The 23653-nt window shown below is 43.2% G+C and overlaps 1 protein-coding gene across 2 annotated transcripts in view; it reads left to right on the top strand.

Annotated features, from left to right (window-relative positions):
- Positions 1–4710: 4710 nt before the first annotated feature.
- Positions 4711–23653, top strand: part of DUO3 (Homeodomain-like superfamily protein) — a 62168-nt gene continuing 43225 nt past the window's right edge. Inside the window, exons 1-6 of one of the 2 annotated variants that reach the window (XM_087388061.1) lie at positions 4711–6455; positions 6602–6702; positions 6778–6983; positions 7266–7350; positions 23381–23437; positions 23570–23629. In XM_087388061.1, coding sequence (XP_087244187.1) covers positions 5006–6455; positions 6602–6702; positions 6778–6983; positions 7266–7350; positions 23381–23437; positions 23570–23629 — 1959 coding nt within the window. In that variant the 5' untranslated portion in view covers positions 4711–5005. Of the gene's footprint in view, positions 6456–6601; positions 6984–7265; positions 7351–23380; positions 23438–23569; positions 23630–23653 lie in introns of both variants that reach the window. The other variant, XM_087388060.1, reaches the window with a different exon arrangement.

Here is a 23653-nt window from a genome sequence, read left to right on the forward strand (position 1 = left end):
AAGGGGGCCTACATGGAAGCATTACCTAGAGGAAAAAAGAGAGAGCACACTCTCTAATTTATTTATGAAACAAGATTCATGTATAACATCTTATTACAACCACTACCTTACTCTTTTTGCTCTTATAATCACTCTTGGTTACACTTACAATCTTTCCCTTAACTACCCGAATCAGATCAACTCGCTCATGCACACATCATAACTTGCATCACTCACATACACCAACTCATAAACACTCGTAAGGATCTTAGCACTCACCCCTAATATATCAATTCAATCATGACACAATATATCTTTGATTGAGGATATGCAAATTAACATTGATTCCACAACTGAATGTAGTTGATAGTGCAATAAACGCCAATCAAGAGGGGTGCATCATCTCAGATGGCATGTCACCAAGAATAGATTACAAAGATCAAACCATTAGGAGGATCTAATAATTTTATATAGTATTAAGAGAACATAGTGAATCCTATTGAAGGGAAAGGCATGGTCCTCTCGATGATTTCACTAGAAAGAAAGGATTAGTCAATGATGCATTGTTCCTAAACTCAAGTTCTTACCAATTGGACAATATGCCACTTTCCGCTACATGACATAGGAGATATGGACATGTCAAATTCAAAAGTTTAATGCAGTTGAGAAATTAGAATATGGAAATTGGCATTACAAAACTTACATTTCTTAGAAAGGTTTGTGAAGCATTGTGCCTTAGTGAATAATCAAGAGCTAGCTTTAGAAGAAGCACCTCAAGAGAAAGAGAAACTATTTATTTGTTTCATTGAGATGTTTGGGGTTTTTCATACTATAGTATCTAAATTTCATTGATGACAACAACAAATATTGTTGGGTTTATTTCCTCAAAGAAAAATATAAAATTTTTGCTAGGCTTTAAGAGTTCAAAGTCATGGTAGAGAACCAAACAAGCAAAAAGATCGAACCTCTCAGATCAGATGAAGGATGTGAATACATGTGTATATTCACAAACTTTTGCAAGGATAAGGCAATCCAAAAGAAGTTGAGATGTAGATATTGCTCAACAAAATGCAATACCTAATAGGAAGATAGGATCATAATAGATAGTGCTAGAGCAATTCTCAAGGCAATCATTACTACCAACTACTTACTTTGTCATATTCCAAACCCATTCAAGGTATGACACCTTATGAGACATTCACTAGATACAAGCCAAGGATTGGGTAACTCTGCATTTTTTGATGCATAGCATATGCTCACATACATGGTGACCACCATAGAAAGTGGATGTAAGGTCATGCAAATGCATCGTGGCTGGCTGCAAAGGGTACAAATTGTATAATCACATTAATGAAAGATCATTATCGCAAAAGATGTAGTGTTTGATAAAGGATCAGAATGGAAGTTATCAAATACTTTAGTCATACATGGAGAAGATTGATGAAGAATAGTGAATATTTTAGAAGATCCCATAGAAGAGTAACAACTAACATTCTATAAAAGAACAAAGACCACCACCTATGTTGACATATGCTCGAGAAAGCAAAGCAATCCAAGTTAAAAACCACCAACTATGCCCTGGTGACTATAATTATGGCTATAAAAGAGCCAGTATACTTTGAGGATGCCGTTGACAAACTAAAATGACAAAAGGCTATGAATGAGAAAATGGATGTCTTGCATAAGACCAACACTTCAGATTGATCTGAATTTATGTGACTTGCTAGCAAGAAAGTAGGTAGTTGCAAACAAATGGGTTTACAAATCGAAATGATAGCATTGAGAGATATAATGCATTACTTGTTGCAAAAGGTTTTGCATAGTAGTATGGACAAGATTATGATGAGACTTATGGAGCATAAAGCTGGATGCCATCATATTTTTTATGTCTCTAGCGACACTCAACAAATAGATGTGTATTATCTAGATGTCAAAAACACTTTTCTCAATGGCCACTTTTATAAAGAACTATATATGCAACAACCAATAGGGTTGTTGCATATATAATCTATAGCCACACTTAACACATAGATGTGTACTAGCTAGATGTCATTTTTTAAAATATCTCTGGCCACACTCAACAAATAGATGTGCACTAGCTAGATGGCAAAAATGCATTCTCAATGGCCACTTTTATAAAGAATTATATATGCCACAACCACCAGGGTAAGTTGAACATGACAAAGAGAATCAAGATTTGCTGAGTTAAGACAAGTCTGTATGGAATAAAGCAAGCTATTTGAAGAATTGACAAGTATTTTGATTGATGTAGGATATATTAAGTCTGATGAAGATCATACTCTCTACTTTAAAGTTTGTGAGATGACGTCACCATTCCACTCTTGTATGTATCTAGATGATTTGATTTGGTTGACAACAATTAACACTTCATCATCAAGCTAAAACAATACTTATTTATTGCGGTAGTCATCTAAGTTGCATGGATATTGTGATATCAATTATGTAGGAGACTATGAGACCAAGAGATCCACATAAGGATATAGATTTTTTATTGGCCAAGATGCAATATCATGGATCTCCAACAAATAGCCACTGTTTCTTTCTCTTCAACTAAAGCAAAACATAGAGCTTTCACAATAGGTGCACGTAATGTACTATTTTGATGACACGAAGCCAACAACCATATAAAAGATAATCAATTGCCTCAAGACTAAGCCAATAATCTAGTATATCATTCAAGGGCAAACCACATTGATGTTAGAGAGCACTTCATTAGTGAAAGAGTGTTGCTTTGTGACATAAAATTGCAACATTGTGATAGCAAAGATAACATTGCTGACATTTTTACCAAACCACTTGAAAAGAACTTTCTGAGAAACACCAACAAGCTCTTACTTTAACTTAGAGGAAGAACATTCACATTATGGGGGTGTGATGGAATGTAATGTTTCATCCTTCTTCATCCCAATACATCTCTTAAGGAAAGGAGTACTTCACGATGTTGATCTTGATGGAACTATTTCTTGAGAGTATCGGAGGATGGACTCATCATCAAGCCCCAATACCTCGAGCATAGAGGTGTCTCACATGCATTGAGGATTGCTATTGGATAGATGCAAGTCACATCACATCATGTAAGGATTAAGATAAGGAGAGCTACAAGTATACCTAGAGCACAATGGACTTCGAGATTGTGCACATTGGCGGAGGTTGAGACAGAGGAGCATTTCCTATGCGTGTGCCCAGCCTACTAGGAGATCTAGGGACGATACCACTGCCTCTTCTGGGAGGGACTTGGCTTTGATCCACTCTCACAGGCGCTGATCTACTTCTAGAACGAGGTTTGTATTGGGCTATATCTTATGGAGATGCGATGACATAGAGAGAACCTGATCAGAGAGCAGTAGGAGATGACCACGCCACAAGATATTGAGGCAGAGCATAGAGGCAGGCCACAAACTTCTATGCATTTGAGTTAGCTCCACGTCATAGTGGAGTGGAGGAGAAGGAGGAGATAGCTGATATGAGGACAATATGGATCAGAGGAGAGAGTAGACATGGCGCCATCGAGCGAGGGACACATAGACTGACATAGAGTGGGGCTAGAGCACGCATGATCGACATCCGCCATCAACCTATCTTAGATCTCCTCAGAGGAGGTCGCCAAAGATGAGGCATCACCCTTAACACATCACATTGAATCCAACAATTGAGGAGACCACGCCCTTGTTCACACCACGAGATAGCTCGACACATGCAGATCCGGGAGATCTTCACAGCACATCGGAGAGCTATCATGGTGATGGGTTTCAATTTTATGCTTATACTGACACTTCATTTTGAAAGTTTATCAAACATTTATACCAAAGCTCACCATTTTTATAAAAAGTTATTGCAAATATTCATTAGGGTTGAGTGGGAGTCCTATACTTTTGAGTCATTAGATAATTCGAGAGCTTTTCAACTCTTTGGGTGAGTCTCAAAGATTGTTTAGACCCGAAATGATGAAAAAAAAACCAAAAGCATGCAACTGTAGACCATAAAGGTGGCACAAATGATTTGCAAACTAAAAGGCAAGATACTCCTACTCTCCATAATGAAACACATAGCATAAAGTGCTACAAAACCAAACACCACCCGAAAATAAGAGGCACAAAACATTTGGCAAAGTACATAGCAAAAAAAAAAAGGCAAAACCAAAACGCTAGAGTAAAGGTCCAAGCCTTGATAACATTTTGACAGCATGTGATGATGGAAACGACTCTCACACTAGAGAGGAGAGGATAGGATAGGGAGAGGACGGGTTAGCTGTCCATGATTGTATGCAATTTTCTATTAATAACATAAATTATTCGTATATACCCAAGATAGGGGTCCTTTCTAGCCGTCTACAAACCCAAACGCATGCCGTTTCGAAGTGATTTTACTGGGAGGAAGTTGAACACACTTAAATTTGTATTGTTATTATATTTTGTGCCTAGAAGAAAGACAATTAGATGAAGTAGACCAAACTTTAACTCCCACACATAAGAACTTAAGATAACTTCCACTATAATCATTATCAAAGTGAACATGCTAACATGTCATTAGGGACCCACTTAATGACATGCTAACATGTCATTAGATGTATCAAACTGAGTTTCACCTTATTCTTTGTGTAATCCTTCATGGAGATCGAGTCTAAGAAAAGTGTGTTCCATTGCTGAACGAACTTCATAATTATGAGCATCAGCAACATTTCTTTACTTAGAGTTTTATATGATACTTAGAGTTTTACTTAGCAAGATATTGCAAAATGGTTGCTTGAAGCCTTGGCCTACACACTCTCAACTCTCCGCCATGGCCTGCCCTCGCTCCTCTGCTGCGTTCCGCCCCTGCCCCTGCCCAACTCCGTCTAGTACTAGGAGAACAATTTGGACCTTCAAGGTACGGTAGAACCCGGTCTCATGCTTTGTTTCCAACACTGGTACCTCCGGTGACCTATACATCACGCTCCCATGATGTGATTCCTTCTGCCCGAGCATTGGCCGATAAAAACGGTGTTTTTTTTCCATAATCAGTCTCCATGCAACACGACATGGATGCTTGTATTGGAGGGGTACCTCCCGTATCACCCAGCCAGACTTCTCTTGCAAAATTTTATGAAGAGGGCTCGAGTATCGAAAGACAACATCATCTTAACGGAGAAGATGAGGAGCAGGTTGTGGATGCAATATGCAAGAGAACAAGAGCGCAGTACTCCCTTGCTGATATGTCTTTAGACGAACTGGAAACATTCTTGCAAGAGTCAGATGAAGAGGATTACTTCCAGAACGTGGATGATGAGGAAGAGTATCGCAAATTTATTGCTGCTGTTCAGGGTAAATGGGATGATGGGACACAAACTAACGATCATGATGGTGGGAAGGAAGGGGAAGAAGATGAAGATGAAGAGGATGATTATGATTTTGAAATCGAAATCGAAGAGGCCTTAGAGAGTGACTACGAAGAGACGTCTAAAGGAGAGGCTCAAAAGAGGAAGCGCCGAGTAATTGGGCGAAGATCAGAAACCAGAGAAAAGAGGAGGCACAGAGCAAGACCTAAAATCAAGGAGAGGCTACTTGGGCTCGCAAAGACTCCCCTCCGTCCTTTGTTGCCTTCGTTGGGAGGTAAGGATTTTGTGACTGATACCAGCAAGACCTTGGAGGAGCGATTATTCACGGGCAAGCCTGGTGCAAATGGATTTACTGCTCATCAGATAGGTCAGTTGCATCGCTTGATACATGAGCATGTGCAGCTCTTGGTGCAGGTATTTTCTTTGTGCATATTGGAGCCTTCTCGGCAGCAAATAGCTATTGAGACTCACAGATTGCTGATGCAGCTAGTTGAGAAACGTGATCAAGTACTATCCTGGAAGAAGACAGCGTTTCCTGACTTCTGCTTCAATTACCCTCATTTCCATGCCTCACCCTCCTTGGGAAAAGTTGATAACTATTTGCAGCCTGTACTGTCTAAGTCTCAGGACAACTCATCAGCTCGTGCAAACATTGATGTTTCCAAAACGCCAGTAAGTTCTGATCACTTGAGTTGCAAGGGTGCTGCATTGGCATGTTCAGACAGTGTTTATGCTTATTGCCACGATGATGGCAGTCCAGTGGCGACCTTACATGCGGCCATCAATGACAACACACGTGTGTCTCCTAAAGCTGCCAGCACACAAGGCGGTGACAAAACATCATCTACTGAACTTTGCTCGCCAGAAGCCTTGGCTAACACGTCTGTGTATCCTGAAACACCTTCAAATGCTGTAGGAGGTGTGGGTCAAGAGGCAACCAGAGCAATTTGCTGCTCTGTTCATCTCCAACCGAATGTTGTTGACGGTGTCGTCAAGCCACAAAAGCGTGTGCCTCATCTCTCTGAAAAAATTATTCATAATGGTTCTGGTTGGGCTCCAGTCATCTCAGAACCAGTGTTCTCACTGCTGGATGTTGCTGCACTTGCCCTTGTCAAGGACTTTCTGTCTGATGTGGCTCAGGGTATGTATATTCTTTACTGATTGTTGAGAGTCTCTCCTTGTTTGACAGTGTATCGATTTTCAGACGCGGTCTTAGAGATATTGTAAGTAATTTCTTATTATGGTTGATCCTTGCACCAACAATCTGAGAATGGGGTTGATTGTCAGCTGTTGAAGCGTACAGGCAGAGGCATGTAGAGACTGGAGCTTATCACAGTCAATGTGGGCGCGAGCCCTTGTTTCCATTGCACATGGTCACAGACTATCAGGTGAGATTTGAGAAAATTTACAAGAGTGGTAGGCCCAATGTAGCAAGGCAGGTTGCTTATGTCTGTCTTTTGCAGGTTGGTCACCCAGACAATTATAAATTAAAGAAGACAGCACCAACTGCTCTTGTTGAAAGTACAAAAAATGAGAACATAGCTTTGGTGCCCAAGGAACTTTCAGTTGTCATCAGTAGATTTGCACCTTTATTTAACCCAGGGTTGTTTCCTCACATACCTCCTACTGCCGCAGCAAATCGTCTACTATTTACGGAGGCAGAGGATGAGTAAGCCATCCTCACTTTTTTGGGACTGCATCAATTTGCTTAGATTATGTTTGAGTTCAGATCTGGAGTTCTCATATTTTAAACATTAGGAAGGGTTCAAAAATCAAGGAGGATTTTGTGATCAATCGGAGGGCAGCGAAAAGTGACGGCTCTTTTGGGATGTTAGTTTAGTCAAGTTCACCGCTAGCTGTTAAAGGGGTGGCATCTTAGATGAAGGAAATGTAGTGGTTTCTTCTAGCTGGACACATGAGCGAGTTAGTAAGGATGTTGTTCTATTCACAGACTTTTGGCTATGGGTTTGATGGCGTATAACACGAATTGGGATGCAATACAGGAATATTTCCTCCCTCCAAAGACAACACATCAGGTAATAGGATATTTGTGTGGGCATGTATCGTCAAGGGTATCATTTAAATGTGCCTTGTTCTCAGTGCTTTGGACGTACATAACTGAGTGTGTGTGTAATTTTCATAGCGAATATCATGCATTATTTAGGAACAAAACTGTATTCATATTTGACGTAATGCTTTTTATACAAGTATTCAGAGGGTTAGCAAAAATAGTTTGCCTGATGAATTTTTCTCGGCAGCAGTAACAGATGTTCCAAAGCAGTTACTATTCCAATATCGCATTGGTAGGAGACTTCATCCTATCACTGAAGCTCTTTCAATGCTTCTCGAAATTTGCTACTAGCCTTTTGCAAGTTAGTAGTGCCGCAGAACTCAGAAGATGTGTGGTGTTTAAGCTGCCTAGACAGAAGTTGTTTTAAGCATGCATAGGCGAGTGCACCCACATGATTGGTTGCCCTAAGTGAGTAGAGTACTGAGTGCATCCTTGTGTGACACATGGCAAAGGCACCTAGGATTGACTAATGAGAATGGTGCATGTGTCACCCCTTGCCTCCATCCATGATGGATATATGTGGGGTTGTGCCACCTCATGTGGCTCCGAAAAATCTTTAATCATCACCCAATGATGTAATGCCATGTCATGGTCCACGTAGGACATAAATTCTAACTACCACTCTTAGAAGCATCAAATAGTTTAAAACCACTAAATCGACCCAAGGATGACTCAATCAACTAATCCACAGTTATCACTCATTTATCCAACACTCCTCCCTCAACGAACGGTTTAGTTTAACACCGGGAAACTTCTCTTGCTTTACCTTTGCAAGTGTTTTGATTAGGATATCTGTCTCCAGCCAATATCTTTGTATTGAGCGAAATGCATGAACTGTAAAAGAGAATAACACACAAGAACTCATGTGCTCTGCTGTGAGTGATTAAAAGACCGAGGCGGGATTGGGTTGAAATAGCCCTCCCCTCCTAAGAGAGTATTTGCTGTATTACTGTGCCAAAAGGTTGTCTATGACTGTAGCCATCTAGGCGAGAATACAACCATATGAAGGCCACCGCCTCCCTCAGGGCTGTAAGCTGCTGCTGGAGGCCAGAGCCAACTGTGGAGCAGGTCGTGGAATGAGCGGGAGAGGGACCTTTTGTATATGTTGGTTCCCCCTCCTGTTGACAGCCAACTGGTTGCTAACCTGGCTGATTGGATGCTGATCTTGCTGATCCCTCAGTCTGCTGCCGCTGCCAGCTGCCTGACCTGCCGTGTGGCAGTCGGGTGTTGTTTGCACCATCTTCTGTATGGACTCGTTGCAGGCTTGGACTGGCTGCCAACCTGTGCCAGTGCCTGCACCTGTGGGTGACATCAGCACTCTGTGCTCGTACCTATTTGGCTTCATGTGTTCACTACCATGATGGAAACACTGATCTTCACACAGTTCACAAAATCTCACACAGGCAATCCTAGGCCCCCCAAAGGTTATATTTCAACTCTCTCCATTGCAACTCTTGATGATGTCAGCATGCTGCTATGATGTCAGCTTCTGCATGGGTGCTTGCTGTCCTTCTGCATCTGCTGTTGGGGTTACAGGTGTCTGCAAAGCTCCCAGCAAGGCAGCCGTGCCATGGGCTGATAGATGCCCATGACATCTCCTTGTGTTGAAGTTGAAACTTGGGAAGGTGCTGAAAGGAGGTGAGGATAATGCAAAAAGAAATCCTCCTTGACCCATGGGGCTTCGCTTGAATTTGATTGCATAGAGACGCTGTCAGTTGCTCAGGCTCCACGACCTTGGCTTTGGACCATCTGTTTGAGCCATGACACATGACAAACGGGTGCATGATCTATGTCCTTGGCAATTTAAGTTTCACGGACACATGTCTAAAGCTTTGATATGAAAGCTAGGACACTTCTTCTCAATCTGCTTGAGGCGCTTCTTCACGGTGCAAAGGTGAACCCACTGTCCTTCATTGTCATGTCTATGTTGTTTGCTTGTGATTGGTACGACTCGGGAGCTTTGACAGTCTCCATGATTTGCTGATAGGATTCGGGGATGCGATCCGCCTTGTACACCTTCTCAGATGTCCTACTGAGAAGGGTCTTGAATTTTATCCCAAAGGCTGCTTCATAGGGTGTCTTGTCCACATTGGTGGAGTGCATGTCATTGAGTATCCCCTGGACCAACGGCAGAAAATATTCCCATCTGGATTGTGAATTGACGACATAAGAGTTTAGGACGTTGAACGCGAGTTGATTGTAGATCTCTATCAAGTCATCTGACTGGGGATGGAAACTGCCAGAAAGTCTGTGCTTGGTCCCAAAATTATCAAACGTACTCTCCAGAATTGACCGGTGAATTTGGAGTTTGGTTTGAAACAATGGACTTGGGAATGCCGCACATCTGGTACCACCATCTGAGAAACAAACATTAGTATTCTGTGCTTCAATTTTCTGCTTGTGAGGAATGAGCATGACAAACTTGCTGAACCAACCCATTATGATCTAGCACATTGTTTCGTGGAACCAATGGCTGGTTGGAAGGTCTCTCATGAAATCCATGCTACTCTTCTCTAATGGCTAATCCGGGATCTCAAGGGGCTGGAGCAACCCAGGCGGCTTCCCATGTGGAACCTTGACTTTCCGGCATACATGACACTGCGTTAGTAGTCGTATATGTCACCACGAAGATGATGCAGCTATAAGAATTTTCTTTCTAGTTTCTTAAGAGGGCCATGCACACCTTTCCTACTGTATGAGTTGCATACAACAGTGTAGGTCGGAGCTGTGAAAGAGCATGTGAGCATCCTTCGTAGAATAATCACCTGTCGATTATCGGATAACCACTGAGGTGATTGTTGAGCATCACTTTGTACTAGCGAGTTTGAAACTCAGGTGTGCCGTGGTACTAGTCCTGCATCTTCAGGGGGTCACTTTCCGGACAATGGAAATGGATGCGACCATGCCCTTTCTAACTAGGTCGCAAGGCTCCGAGAATGAGCTCGATCTTGTGATCCTCTGATCGCGATAAGGATGGAGGTAAGCAGGAAGTGAGAAAGATCTCTTCGTGTTCTTGCTGTTAAGAGAAAGAGAGAGAGGTTAGGGCGTGAGGAAATGATGCTCAAATGAAGACAGAAGAAAGGCTTTCATTCATTCACCAAGTGTATACAAGACAAGTGAAGTACAAGCCTTATATAGGCTACTCACTCACACACTAGCACCTAGTGCATATGGGTAGACACGTGGTACTCACACATGACTCACACATAGACTAGTACTAGATCACCTAGTACTACACACCAACACTTCACACCGACACACTCTTTGGCTATGATATCTCCAACAACCCCCTTCAGAGCAAAGAGTGTAAGACCCAACACACAAAGAGTAGACTGATCCCCCCTCCACCGCAATACTGCAAAGAGCAAGTCCAACTATCCAACACCTCCCGTGCGATAGTGACTTCTCAGTCAGCTTGCGACCGGCAAACCATCACTCGTCATCCCCCCTTACTCTGAATTGGGTGGTCAATACCATCAACCAAAGTAAAAGACAATACATTCATTTTTGGGGGACAACCCAAGGCAGAGTACCTCTTATTGACCCCAAATACATTCAATTTAGAGGGACAACTCAAGGCTGAGAACCTTTATTTGACTCAACACAAACACACAGCATCACTGATCATCATCTATCACCTCAGAGAGGGATAGATCATGTAATATAGCAGATAGAGCTTGCTCCTCAGGTCCAGTAGATGTGGCGTACATGTTCTCGAGCTTGTCCAGTGTCTCCTTGGCTGAAGTAGTGAGGTCAAGATGATGAAGTAGTTTGTTAGCCAACCTCACACCAATACGCGCTAGTGCCTTGTCATTCTTATCATCCCAAGCTGAAACTTGTGCGGATTGATCTTCACCATGAGGGCGAGGCTCCATGTGTGCAAACTGAGGGAACAAACTCGCAGCACCAGCTGAAGAACCAGGTAGTATGGCGGCTGGTCTAGGACTCCAAAACGCAATAGCAGCCTCCACGTGTGCAAGTGGGCAGATATAGGTGGCTGTAGGTGCTCCAAATACAAAACCTAATCAGAACACAGCAAGAATATGCTCCGAAATGCAGAACTGAACCAGAAATGGAGATCTTGTGGTCGTAGTAACTGCTTGAAGTGCTGCAGCAGGTCCGAAATATGCAAAGCGGCTCAGTAGGACAGCTCCGAAGTGCTGCAGCAGGTCACGACAGGAAAAAACGGCTGATGTAGATATGCTGGAAGCCTCAGAATGGAGGAGGAGAAAACAGTAGCTAATGGCTGCAAGAGGAGGCAGAATAGAGGCGGAAACGAGGTGGCTGCAGGAAGGAGGAAGCTGAGCAGAGTTAGGGTTTAGGGTTTGTTGGAGAAGATGATGATGTGGCAGGGCGGGCTAGGGCAGGACTGACCAGCTCTGATACCATGTTAGAAACATTGGTTAGGGTGTGAGGAAATGATGCTCAAATGAAGACATGAAGAAAGGCTTTCATTCATTCATCAAGTGTATACAAGACAAGTGAAGTACAAGCCTTATATAGGCTACTCACGCACACACTAGCACCTAGTGCATATGGGATAAGTCCCATGATGACACGTGGCACTCACACATGACTCACACACATAGACTAGTACTAGATCACCTAGTACTACACACCAACACTCCACACCAACACACTCTTTGGCTATGATATCTCCAACACCTGCAGTAAGGCCTCCTTGTGATCCTCTTGTCGAACTGGTGGTAAGGATGGACGTAAGCTGGAAGTGAGAAAGATCTCCTGTTATTCCTGCAGTAAGGCCTCCTATTGTGGGTTGGTGGCTTATGGTTTTGGGGTAGTGTTGACTTAGGCCACAAACACTTCCCCATTGTGTTTCATCTCCTTTGCAATTACAACTCTCACCTTGGTCCCTTTTGAGAAGACTTATCGGAGACAGTCTGACAGACACGAGTATTTTGGGTCCCCAGGGCCATCTGCATTTGGATCTGAAGCTTCGACTCGCGATGGGCAGTACAAGAAATGCAAAGCACGGGCAAGCAAGCAGTTGTTGAAGAGGTAATACAGTAGTTCTCCTTCACCACAGCTTGTTTCTACTTCTCAAGACTTGATCAACACCTAGATGATGTCAATAAGAGAAGATATGACAGCAGGAGTGGATCACAAAGCTAACAAAAGTGGACCTTTGAAACCTTTCTCGAGCCAAAACACAGCACTCAGTATTTAATTTGAAGCAAATATAAGCACGTACACGTCAAAAACGAATTTGAAGACTGGCTAGAAAGTCAATTCAGCAATCAAAACTCAACAATGGAACTGGAGCATGAATCACTATAGAGGGGGAGAGGGAGAAAGAGAACAAGACACCACACTAGGGCCCAGAAATAAGGGCTGGACCCCCCCGAGGGTCTTTATTGTGATATAAACTCTTTACAACTGGCTCATGGTGGACCATGAACCTGATACTTCTTGGTATGACTGCAAAAGCTTCTTGGTATGGCTGCAAAACTTGTGGATACTTTGAGGAAAACTCCTCATCCACCTACTTGGCATCTAGGGTCGAGTAGTTCTTGAAGGTATTTGTTCGTAGCCTTGCCTCTTGGTCTTTCTTTCTTGGCAAATCCATGCACTTCTTCTTGGCAAATCCATGCCTTCCGTTTTGTTTCTTGGCAAATACATGGTGCTGTGTATTGTCTTCTTCTCTCTCTCCCAGTCCTCTTCCCTTGCTACGAATCCCTTCTCTTGTTCTTCCACTCTTTCCCGACTGCTGTATGACTGATTCCAGCAGCAGTTCCCTTCCCCTTTTGGACGTGTGAGCTGTTCAGAGCGAGAGAACCTGCTGCGAATTGTGTTCCAGCCACCAAAGGGCAGCCTGCTTGCTGCTATTTGAGTTTCCAGCCCTCCTGATTGCCCTAGGTTTGTTGCGAATTGTGCTAGGAGGAGGTTTTCCTTCTGCGATCTGCCAACAGTCCCTGTAGTTGCTGCGATTTTATTGCATGAGGAGTTTTGGGCAGTAATTGGAGCAGATTTCAGCCTAAGGCTTTGGCTGCTTTTGACTTTCCTACTCCTTGGACCATTGGACAGTCACATGCCCCTCTTTTTCCTTACTGGAAAAACACTTGCTTCCTTAGTCAAACTATTCTGGAGTAAAACTGGCTTTCTCTTCCAAGGGCTTGTGACCCCCTTGGCTTCTTTAACTGCAACTCCATCTTTGAATAAGGAGGAGCCATAAAATGACAGAAACACTTGGCCAATGAAAACCACTTCCATATAACCAATACTTGAGCATATCATACTTTATAGACTTCTCATTCATGAGGGGTGTCTTCCTGGAACAAATTCAAGAAGATAATCCATGTTTTCCTTGTTTATTTCACAAAAACAAGAGTAATACACACTTGTTTTGATTATTTACCAAAGTTATACTTCATGGATTTTGGAAGTTTTCCTTGAAGAGAAAAAACCCAAGCATTGGGGGCCGCAAAGATATTCAAGTTTTTATGCCAAAGATGGAGCTATGGGATTAATTCCTGTGATCAACAAGATCGGATGTCTGTCATGAAGAGGTATTTGCAGAGTAAGCATGGATGTGCTATGAAAGAGAAGTGTGTTGTCTTCATGATTGTTTCGGGAACAAAGATTATTTATGATTCAAGCATGGCTTGAAGAGTTTTATACTTTTGGAATTCAAGGTCAGACCCCACTTGGGTCTAGTATGTTGTCACATGCACCCCTGCACTTGGGTGCAAGGTGACACACTTGCTACATCGATGAGTGCATAATAGTTTCCTAATAGGAGTTTTTGTCGTATGCTGTGACCAGGGACAATCAGGCACAAGCTACGTAAGTCAATCTCTAAGCCTTAGGTCAAGTCAAAAAGTCGTTCCTGCTCACTGGTAGCCACTAGAGAACAGTAGGTTAGTGTAAGTCCATCTTAGGTTTAGTTAGGGCAAGTGTTAGCCATGACAGGAGCCCCAGAAGGGACCCCCAAAGGCAGCACTTAGGATGGGGAGGATTAGGGGAGGCACCTGTGTCAGGCAGCCCCAAACAATGGCTCCAAAACAAGGCCTGTGGCCTGGTTTTATAGGCCAAACCCAGCAAGCCAGTCGGCTAAAACCGACCAGCTGGGTTGGCTATTTGCTGCTGGTTGGCTGGGGTTGCAGCCCTATAAAAAGGGCCCTGGCCAGCCCTCTTTCCTCATTCATCCCTCCTTACCTTCAGCCACTCCTACAGCTCAGTTCCAGCCCCTGTGCAGCCCTGAACACTCCGAGATCTGGCCCTGATCTAGCCTCAGCCCTTGGCCATCAGTTTCAGCCATTTCCAGGAGGTGTCTACGCAGCACAACAGTTGGGGATTTGGACCAGCAAACGGAGTAAGGTTTGGGGTCTGTTTCAGCAGCTCTTTTCAGTTATCTTTTCTCCTTGCATTGCCATACCTAACCCCATACAAGGGGTTAGGTCCTCAAATAAACATAAGGTAGAATTTATCAGCATAAAAGGGATACTTGGCCATTTCTTGGAGATTTCTTTGTCTTCTTTCCTTGAGATACTTCTCAATTCTTCTTGAATGGAGTGATTTGCAGATAAACTCCATATTGGTACTCTTCCAAGTAGTATGAACCTCATCTTGGAATTGCTTTGGAAAAAACTGTTCTTTGTAGACTTTCTTAGATTCCATTGTTTGCATAAATACTTTCTTTTCGACAAGACGTTCTCCTTGTCAAGCACTTACCATGCCTATGAGGTGGATCCTCCCCATCAAAAGAGTATGTTACTGACAGATAAACTCTAACTGTGCCACTCTGGCCAAATTAATCCATGAGAGGCCATAAGAATTACTATAAGTCCCAATAAAGGAAATTGTGGATTGATGAAATCTTGAGGAAAAAGATACTTGGCCGATGATGATCATATGAAATACTGTCATATAAAGAACTGGTACTCGACCATATCATGCTCCATAATAAGAAGACAACTAAACTGAATATCATAACTGAAATCCGCTGAATTGAGATAACTGGAAACATATCAGTGTGTCATAGTGGAGTAAAACCATTTTCATGATTGTCAATGGGCTAATCTTAGAACATGTGTAACATGCAACGGTAATCTGATCATGTAATCACAGCAAGACCTTTAAACCTTTAGCGAGGAATTAAAGGAAAAATGAATTCCACATGTATCCGATTCTTGGATCGTTTTGTAGATGTTTGTGGTCCTTTGGTTTCCAGTTCCTTAAAATCAACATTGATAAAGCTGTCTAGTGTCGAATCTTAAAGTGTTGGAATAACCCTCAACACAAACAATCCCAAATATGGGTTGTTCACTTGTTTATCTGACCCTTCTCAATAGCAGGAATTCCTTCAAAATCCATGGAAGTATAACTTTGATAAATAATCAAACCAAGTGTGTATTACTCTAGTTTTCCTAAAATAAACAAGGAAAACAACTAGAGACATAAAAATAACTATTAAAGCAAATATACTTAGCCTTTACTAGGAATTCCCTTTTTAATAAGGAAGTCCACATGTATCAGATTCTTTGAAATTTTTGTAGATCTTTGTTATCGTTGGGTTTCTGGTTCCTTGAAATCAACGTTGATAATGCTGTCCAGTGTCAAATCTTAAAGTGCTGGAATAACCCTCAACACAAACAATCCCAAATATGGGTTGTTCACCCGTTCGTCCGACCCTTCTCAATAGCAGCTTGCAAGTCGACTTTGAATAGATTTTTTGATTTGTGTTCTCTTTGCTGGCTAATCGCAAGGATTTGATGACACTGTTTGGGTTGCTTCAAATAAGTGCAAATAGCTCTTAATTTTCAGATTGTGAGTAGGCAGCTCAAATCACGATCTAAGTAGGATTGTTTCAAAAATTAAATTGATCCAAAAAGCGCTGAACGTTGAGAAAAAGCGCCCAATTCTGAATTGCAACTTGGGACAGCAACAAATATTCAAACTTGAAACCAATACTTGCTTACTGCAAATCATCGAATAGCTGGCTGTTTTGGGACAGCATACCAAACTGAATCAAATCTCAAGATTTGGAACTGATTTGAGCTTGAAATTCGCAGTAAACAGGGCATAACTCTCCATGCTAAATTTCACCAATTTTCTGGGATTGCTTGCAGGACGAAATTTACTTGCTTTCTTGGCTGAAATCACGAACTGAGGCAAGCTGATTGGACTGAGCAAGCTGTGCCTGAAATTGTGATAAAATTTGAGGACTTCTTATCTGGATTATATACGATGAAACTTCTCTTTTTGCTGCTCGTTGAAGCTGTCTTCTCCAATTTGCTGCAGTATTATGGTTGCCCTTGTTCAACATACGGAACGTTCCGTACGTTCCGTTCTGTTCCGTACGGCACCGTACGATCCGTACGTTTTTTTGGGGGAGTTTTTTGTTTTTGTTTTTGGGGGGGGTTTTTTTTGGTTTTTTTTTTGTTTGCATTCGTTTGTTTTGGATGACTGGTTTTGTTATTGGTGGTGGTTCTGCCAAACTGATTTTGGGCCTCCCAAATGGCAAGGTTCCATATAAACCCCCTCTCTCCTCACTATGTTCTCACACTAAGCATCTACCTCCGACTCTGAGTCTTGACTCTCCCTTCTCCATCTCCAACAAGTGACGTCGATTGAAGACTCATGGCCGCATCTGACTACTTATGCAACCTTTTAGGCTCAAGCTGCATCAAGCATCTGAATTCATCTCTCTCCCTCTTTATCTCCATCAAGCACCTATATTACATGTTTGTACAAGTTTTAAAGCTTGTACAAGTACTTACTCCAAAACTCTAAAATCTGTGTCTTTTTTTGGGGGTATCGAACGTACCATTGAACGTACGCCTAATATTTTTTAGTTCGTTTAGTACCGCACTAATATCGAACGGTACGCATCGAACGTGATCGTACGTGTCAACCATGCTGCAGTTCTTTACTATCTCCTTGGGCTTGGGATCGCTGTCACCAAGGAAAGTGACAAAACTGTGCTCTGATACCACTGAAACTTTTTTCGAGCCAAAACACAGCTTCAATATTCTATTGGAAGCAACTTTGAGAACTTACACTTCAAAAACGAATTTGAAGATTGGTTGACTCAATTCAGCAATCAAACTAGAACATGAATCACAATAGTGCTTTCTTCCCAAAATTGGGCCCTCCTTATCTGTTTTTCTCTTGTGGGACCTGCTTTTTGTGCTTTTTCCCTTATAACAAGGGCCTTTTTGCTCTCTCCAAGGTCTTGCCACAATATCACAATTTTTAACCCATTAAAGGTTTGGTAATGCATGCATTCTAGTTCTCTCAACTAATCCTAGTCCTCTAGGGTGTCCTTAACTTGCACATAAATAACATTTCTCTTGTTGACCAAAGTCAACGTTCTTTGACCGAAGTAAGGAGGGAAAATGGGTTTTTACAGAGAAGGGAAAGCACTTGTCAGGGAATTCAAATCTAATCCTCTTTTTTTTTCCAAAGAAAAGAAATTTCTATTGATGCTTGAAAAGACAACCATAAAAGCCAGCAATCCTTGAGTGGCTGATCATGGGCAACAAGGAAAAACCCTTGGTTGTCAGAAAGACCAGCTTGTTTTCAAAGAACCCACTAGGGAGAGGGACTATACACCCAACAAATATGAGCCTTATCATGCTTTTTAGTGGATCGCTCTAGATCCCGACGTCCTGCACTCTCAAATGGTGCATAGGGTGCAAATGATTTCGTGCTAGATGTTGACGAGAGAACTGTCAGTGAAACATGACGCTTGCCCATCATTGGGCTGCACTGTGCAACACAGATTTTCCACACAGTAATGCTGGCCATTGTCTCCCAAACATTGTCCTTTGGGGAGGTAACAGGATAATGCCGAAAAGGTGGAGCCGCCTCCTAAAGCTCAATCCTGAGGACGCTTTGTTCATGTATCGTGTAAGCTTGGGAGACCTTGTTGATGGAGAAGGCATGACTCCCCTCTATCAACGAGGCTGCCATGCCCCATGTGAAGTCCCGATGCATCCTCTACGTGCTGGGGCCACAATTTGAAGAGCTGTTGCCTAGATCCTCTGGCATTCCCAAAGACAACGGGGAATTGTCTCTAACACTCTGTTTGTACAACGATGGCAGCTACCATCCACTCGCATCTGGTGCAACCAGAGCCGACGGGGAAGCCTCCATGCGCCACCATCCAGAAGAAGTAAGAGATCTTCCGTGGTCTAAGGCTGGTCCATAGACGTGACCAAAAGCGGGAGATAACCCCCAGTGGAACGTGTTGCTTAACCCAATGACGCTTTCTTGTGCTGCTGCCTCAAGTTGAAGGTGTGGGCCGATGCGGGTCATGTATGAGAGAAAAGGCACCTCCTCAACCCTGTCCGAGTGCCCTACACGAGCAGGCCTAAAAAGGCACCTCGTGAATCCTGTCCAAGTCCCATTGAATCTGTTGAAGAGGCCAGCCCTCCCTAACTAGATTGACGCAAAGGCTTGCATAGTTCCTCGGCTCCCCATTATTGGTATGGACAGCTCTCGAGGATAGGAATCACTTGGTTCCCACTGTCACAGCAGACACTACAAAGTGGGGCCCTGTAGCCAGAAACGTCAAGATGATGAGATCTTGGATGGGCTAGAGTGGCAGAGGGTTAGGGTAGTAGGACGTTTGTGCAAGGCGTTGCCTATTGACCCAATCATAGTCTTAGTAGGATGGGAGTACAATGGCGCCTTTTGTCATTCGTATGCTTGCTCCTCTCAAATGCGAGAGTGCCGACATCCTTGCCTTTGTTTCTAAGAGTAGCTGTTTGCAAGTCCCAAATGACCTCGTTGGGCCACTGTCCCACTCTACGCTGCCGATGTGTGTTCGTTGCCCAAGCATGAGTCCCTCTTGATTCTGAACGTGTTGATGCCAGAGGAGTGGTTGCCACTAAGCTCTTTTGGGCATGTGGGACTGTCCCCCAGACAAGCATTACCAAACGTTGTGAAGGCTCCTCATCAAGAGTGAGCCCTTTTTTGTAAGGGGAGCCTCTGAAAAAATCCATGTGTGAGACTGCTGCCATTGTCCTCCTATATGGGGTGTGTTCTTGAGAAACCCTCGTTGGAGCAAGAGCTTCTAGGGCTCGGAGCCTGGGGTGGGATCGGTACCAATAACATGCCTAACAGGGCTCTGTTTTGCATCTTCGAGTTAATGATGCCTAGCCCTCCTCTGTGCATGGGTGATGATCACCGTTTGCCATGCGAGCCTAGCTCTAGTGTTCCATGTATCATCGGAACTTGCCCATAAGAAGAAGTGCACGAGTCGCCTGAGCTGACCGATGCAACTTTGTGAAACATCGGCATGAGGATATATACCAAGATGTTGCTAGAAAAGCTTGGTTGGCCACAAGGGCCCCTGCCTGCTAAAGTGAGTCTGGCTGAGCTCTAGTACAAGGGCTTGTGCCACACACACTCTAGCACGGGGGCGATGTGCTGCATGCTGAAATATGAATGCTCACCTTACAACCTAAATACCCATTTGTGTGGCTTCTCGAAATCCATCGAAACCCAACTGATGCCCCCAATTCTTTGATCTCCTGAAATGCCTCTATCGTCGTGAGGAAACCAATTGACTTGGTTGAGTTAATCTTGTCCCGAGAGGCTAAGCAGTAAGTCTCTAAGCCTCCATCCAAGCTCTCTACAGTGCCCTCCACAAAGAGCGCTGTGTCGTCAGCGAAGTCTGAGTCCAGAAGCTACTTCTCCTGGTGAATCAGAAGCCTCATCTCGGCGGCCTGGGACTGTAGAAAATAGTCAAGAACCTCTGTGGCAAAGAGGAAGAGGAAGAAGTGAGGGGGCAATGTTAAAAAGAGGGTATCCCACAGCGGAAGACTGATAGAGTGTCCCAGGAATTGCATGCGGAACCGTTTAACTATGAATCCAAAGCTTCTTTACTTATGTGTACTTCACAACCATGTGTGCGTGTACAAGCTAGTAAATAGACTGTGATCCAAGAGAGAGAGAACACCAACAAAAGATATATATCCGTCCTCAAATGGACACAATACAAAATAGGGGAGGCTCATAGTCCCACAAAACCGTGGTCCTCTGACCTTACCAAAGGTTGTACTAGTATCACCTTGGCGAAGGGGAGGGACTGCGAAGCTAGCAGGGAGCATTACCACGTATCACTGGTGCTGGAGTTGTGTAACGATGAGCTGGAGCTGAGCTGCAGACCTGCATTGTTTTGCAGTGATTCCGAAACCACTACCAGTGTAAGTCATCAGGACACAGTAGAAACAATGAGGAACGAGGACAATGTAAATGGAGCTAAGGTTCAGAGGCAAATTTCCCATCATGTCTCTGGATTCTGTTTTGGAGGATTTAATCCCTAAAGATTCTATTATTCAAATTTAATACTAACTCCTAAGGAGTCTGAATCTGAAACTGACGTTATGGTGGCCATATTATGCTAGCCTTACATATAGCCACGTTTTTATAATAAGTTTGGAGATGCTTCATGCACTAAAATGGCTCTATGTGACCATACTCTAGACAGTCCAGAAAGACATGCTCCTTGTTTTCGACACATCGGCATTGCAGATTTTACAGTATTAGTCTGTTTTTCATTCTTTCATTTGCTTTTAAATAGTTTGTCCAGAAGCTTACCTCTACTTGACTCTCTTACTGATCCACGTGACTTCTCCAAACCGGCGGCCAATGTAGAGCTGCCACATGTAAAGGGCTGAGTGGATAAGCCACCTTTCTCCTCTCTCCCAAAAGATCCCAAGGCAGATATTTGAGAGAGGTCGTCAAGCCAATTCATACAAGCTACTGCACATTCATAATTCGCCTATGGGATGTTTCCCAAACGTATAGCCACTTGTTTACATTTCAGAATTAGTCCATTAGCCCCCAATGTTAGGCCTTGTCTCCACATTAGTCTAGGAGGAGCAGGCCACATTAGTCTGGGAGGGGGAGACCACATGCACCCTTAATCCCCTTCCCCATAAGGCAAAATGGAGCAAACCTGCCACCATGATTGATCATCCCATATTGTGGGATATGGTTCTAGCTGCCTTCAAGCCCCATCAATGGCTGGGCCTCGAGCTACCATTTGGGGAGAATCAAGCTGGTGCCGGTTGTATGCCCCACAGGGACTTAATCTTTGGAAACCTCTTGAGCAAGGGGAAAAAAGAAAGAAACTGCCAAAAAAAAGAAAGAAAGAAAGAAAGAAAGAAAGGACATTCAATTATAAGGAAGGGCATAATATGTAGATAGACAATAGGGTGTACAACATTTGTAAAACAAGGATCACTCTTTGCATTGACTAGATTTTATCACTCCTTGACATCTTGGTAGGGCTATGGATGTCCCATGTCACTCCATGCCCCTCTTCCTTTCCAGCCACTTTCTTCATAGCTCATTACCCCATTCCTCCCCTAACCTATTACCCATTTCTTCACTACCCTCTATGGTTTGTCCTAAGTGATGTTCCCATGGAAAGCTAGAAACTTGGTAGAGTGCACCTATGATACCGTGTGATTGAAAGAAGTTAGGAGAGTATTCAAGGCAGGTGGTATTAAAAACAGCAATTTACCAAGCATAGGTCTAAATTTACATCAAACGTTTGCAAGTATGATACATTGGGCAAACGTTTATAGGTTGATAATATACGTTGCGCAAACCCTTACCCCCTAGCGTCCTCACCCTAGGTGCAAGAATCCATAGAATACATGTCATGTTCAATATAAGGACCCAACATTGATGCATATGAGCGTGGGAGAGGTTGAAGCCTGCCCTAACCTAGCGCTTCATACAAATTGCATCTACAAATTGCTAATTAAAAAAAATTCCAACAGGCAACGTACATTTGCATCATAACAAACATACAATTGCAAAATAGCTTTTTACATAGATCTTTACAATCCGATTTAAACAAAACTAGTAGATCCTTGGTCTTGGAATTGTACTTCGCAATGGGTAAAGATCCTTCAAGGCCCTTTTCTCAGGTGACGACGACGACGACTCCTCTGTCCTAAAAGAAAAGTGTGCCAATGCCATGCCTTTCGTAAGGCCAGCTTGTTCCTAGACATACTCACAGATGTATCCACATAACTTGGAATATACATAAAATCTTGTCCAATATTTAAATATCTGGAAAGGCATGCTTATTGGAAGCCCACCAATGGGGATCTCTTCTTCTTGCTGGAAGCTTCAAATATAACTTTACCCTCTCTTCTCCAAATAAGCTGCTCAAAATAAGACTCTGCACTACTAGCTATCCAAATATGAATGCGTGCATGTGAGCTAATCCTTTCCTTTATCTTCCTCTGCAACATAATTGAAAGGGCTTTCTTGATGGGTGGATGGACTGTGTAATAAATGAGTAGGTAGAGGTCACATTCTATTGTGACTCCTCATAACACCAGGGGAGCTGTGTCCCCCAGTATATCTGTAGGCTAGGTTCTTGTGTTGCTTCTCTGAAGGCCTCAAGAAAGGGTCAGGGCCGCTAGCCACATCTATACTAATGCAGCCAGCTAACCACCTGCATCATTGGCACATGTTGTCACGGGCCATCACCCCTGTCTGCAATGGCCATGAGGCTGGAGCCCGTGCGAGTCACATATTACATGTGCCAAGTCAAACCTGATGTCATAGATGCTGCCACAATTTGTGCTGTAGCAGCAATAGCCCTGTCACTTTCCTGTGGGTGTCTGCAATGCAGACACCATGCTCTGATACCATGTTAGAGCCCAAAGGCTCCACGTGACTTCTCCAAGGCAGGTGGCCTTTGCAAATGCCACATGTCAGGGCTGTGGGCAGAGCCCCTCTTGTCCTCTCTCTCAAAAGGGATGCCAGGGTTAGCTTTCAAATGAATAGAGGAGTAGTAACCGAATCTGGATATTTGAGTTAGGACCTAGATACCATAAATGTTGGATCTTCAGCAAAGAGACAATATTAGAAATATAGATATCGTGTAGTTCCTGAGCTATCATCTTGTGCTTAACTAGTCAGCAGTATGCATGGCATATGGTTAGATTGGGTTCCTATGTTGTTGTTGGGTACAATTTATGACTCTGGTTCTATGGCAGATTTTTGTCAGGCAGAAAAATCGAAGCTCAGCTAGGGCTCCAGAAAATAAGATCAAGGTAAAGTCCATGTTTTATCTTTGTGAAATTCTTTGTTGACAAGATGTTTGAAGAGATTCAGAGAGCTTAAAGATTTATTTGCTTTTCATATCCTACCAAGCTGAGCAAGGCTAGCATCCTGTTTTCTTTCAGGCAGTGCGCAGACTTAAGGGCTCCCCTCTGACAAAAGAGGAAAAATTATGTATTCAGGAGGTTTGTTTCTATTGTCTTGCTCTC

This window comes from Dipteris shenzhenensis, chromosome 17 (assembly GCF_047967505.1).
Source record: "Dipteris shenzhenensis isolate YYH24624 ecotype China chromosome 17, Dip_SZ_1.0, whole genome shotgun sequence".
Classification (NCBI taxonomy): Eukaryota; Viridiplantae; Streptophyta; class Polypodiopsida; order Gleicheniales; family Dipteridaceae; genus Dipteris; species Dipteris shenzhenensis.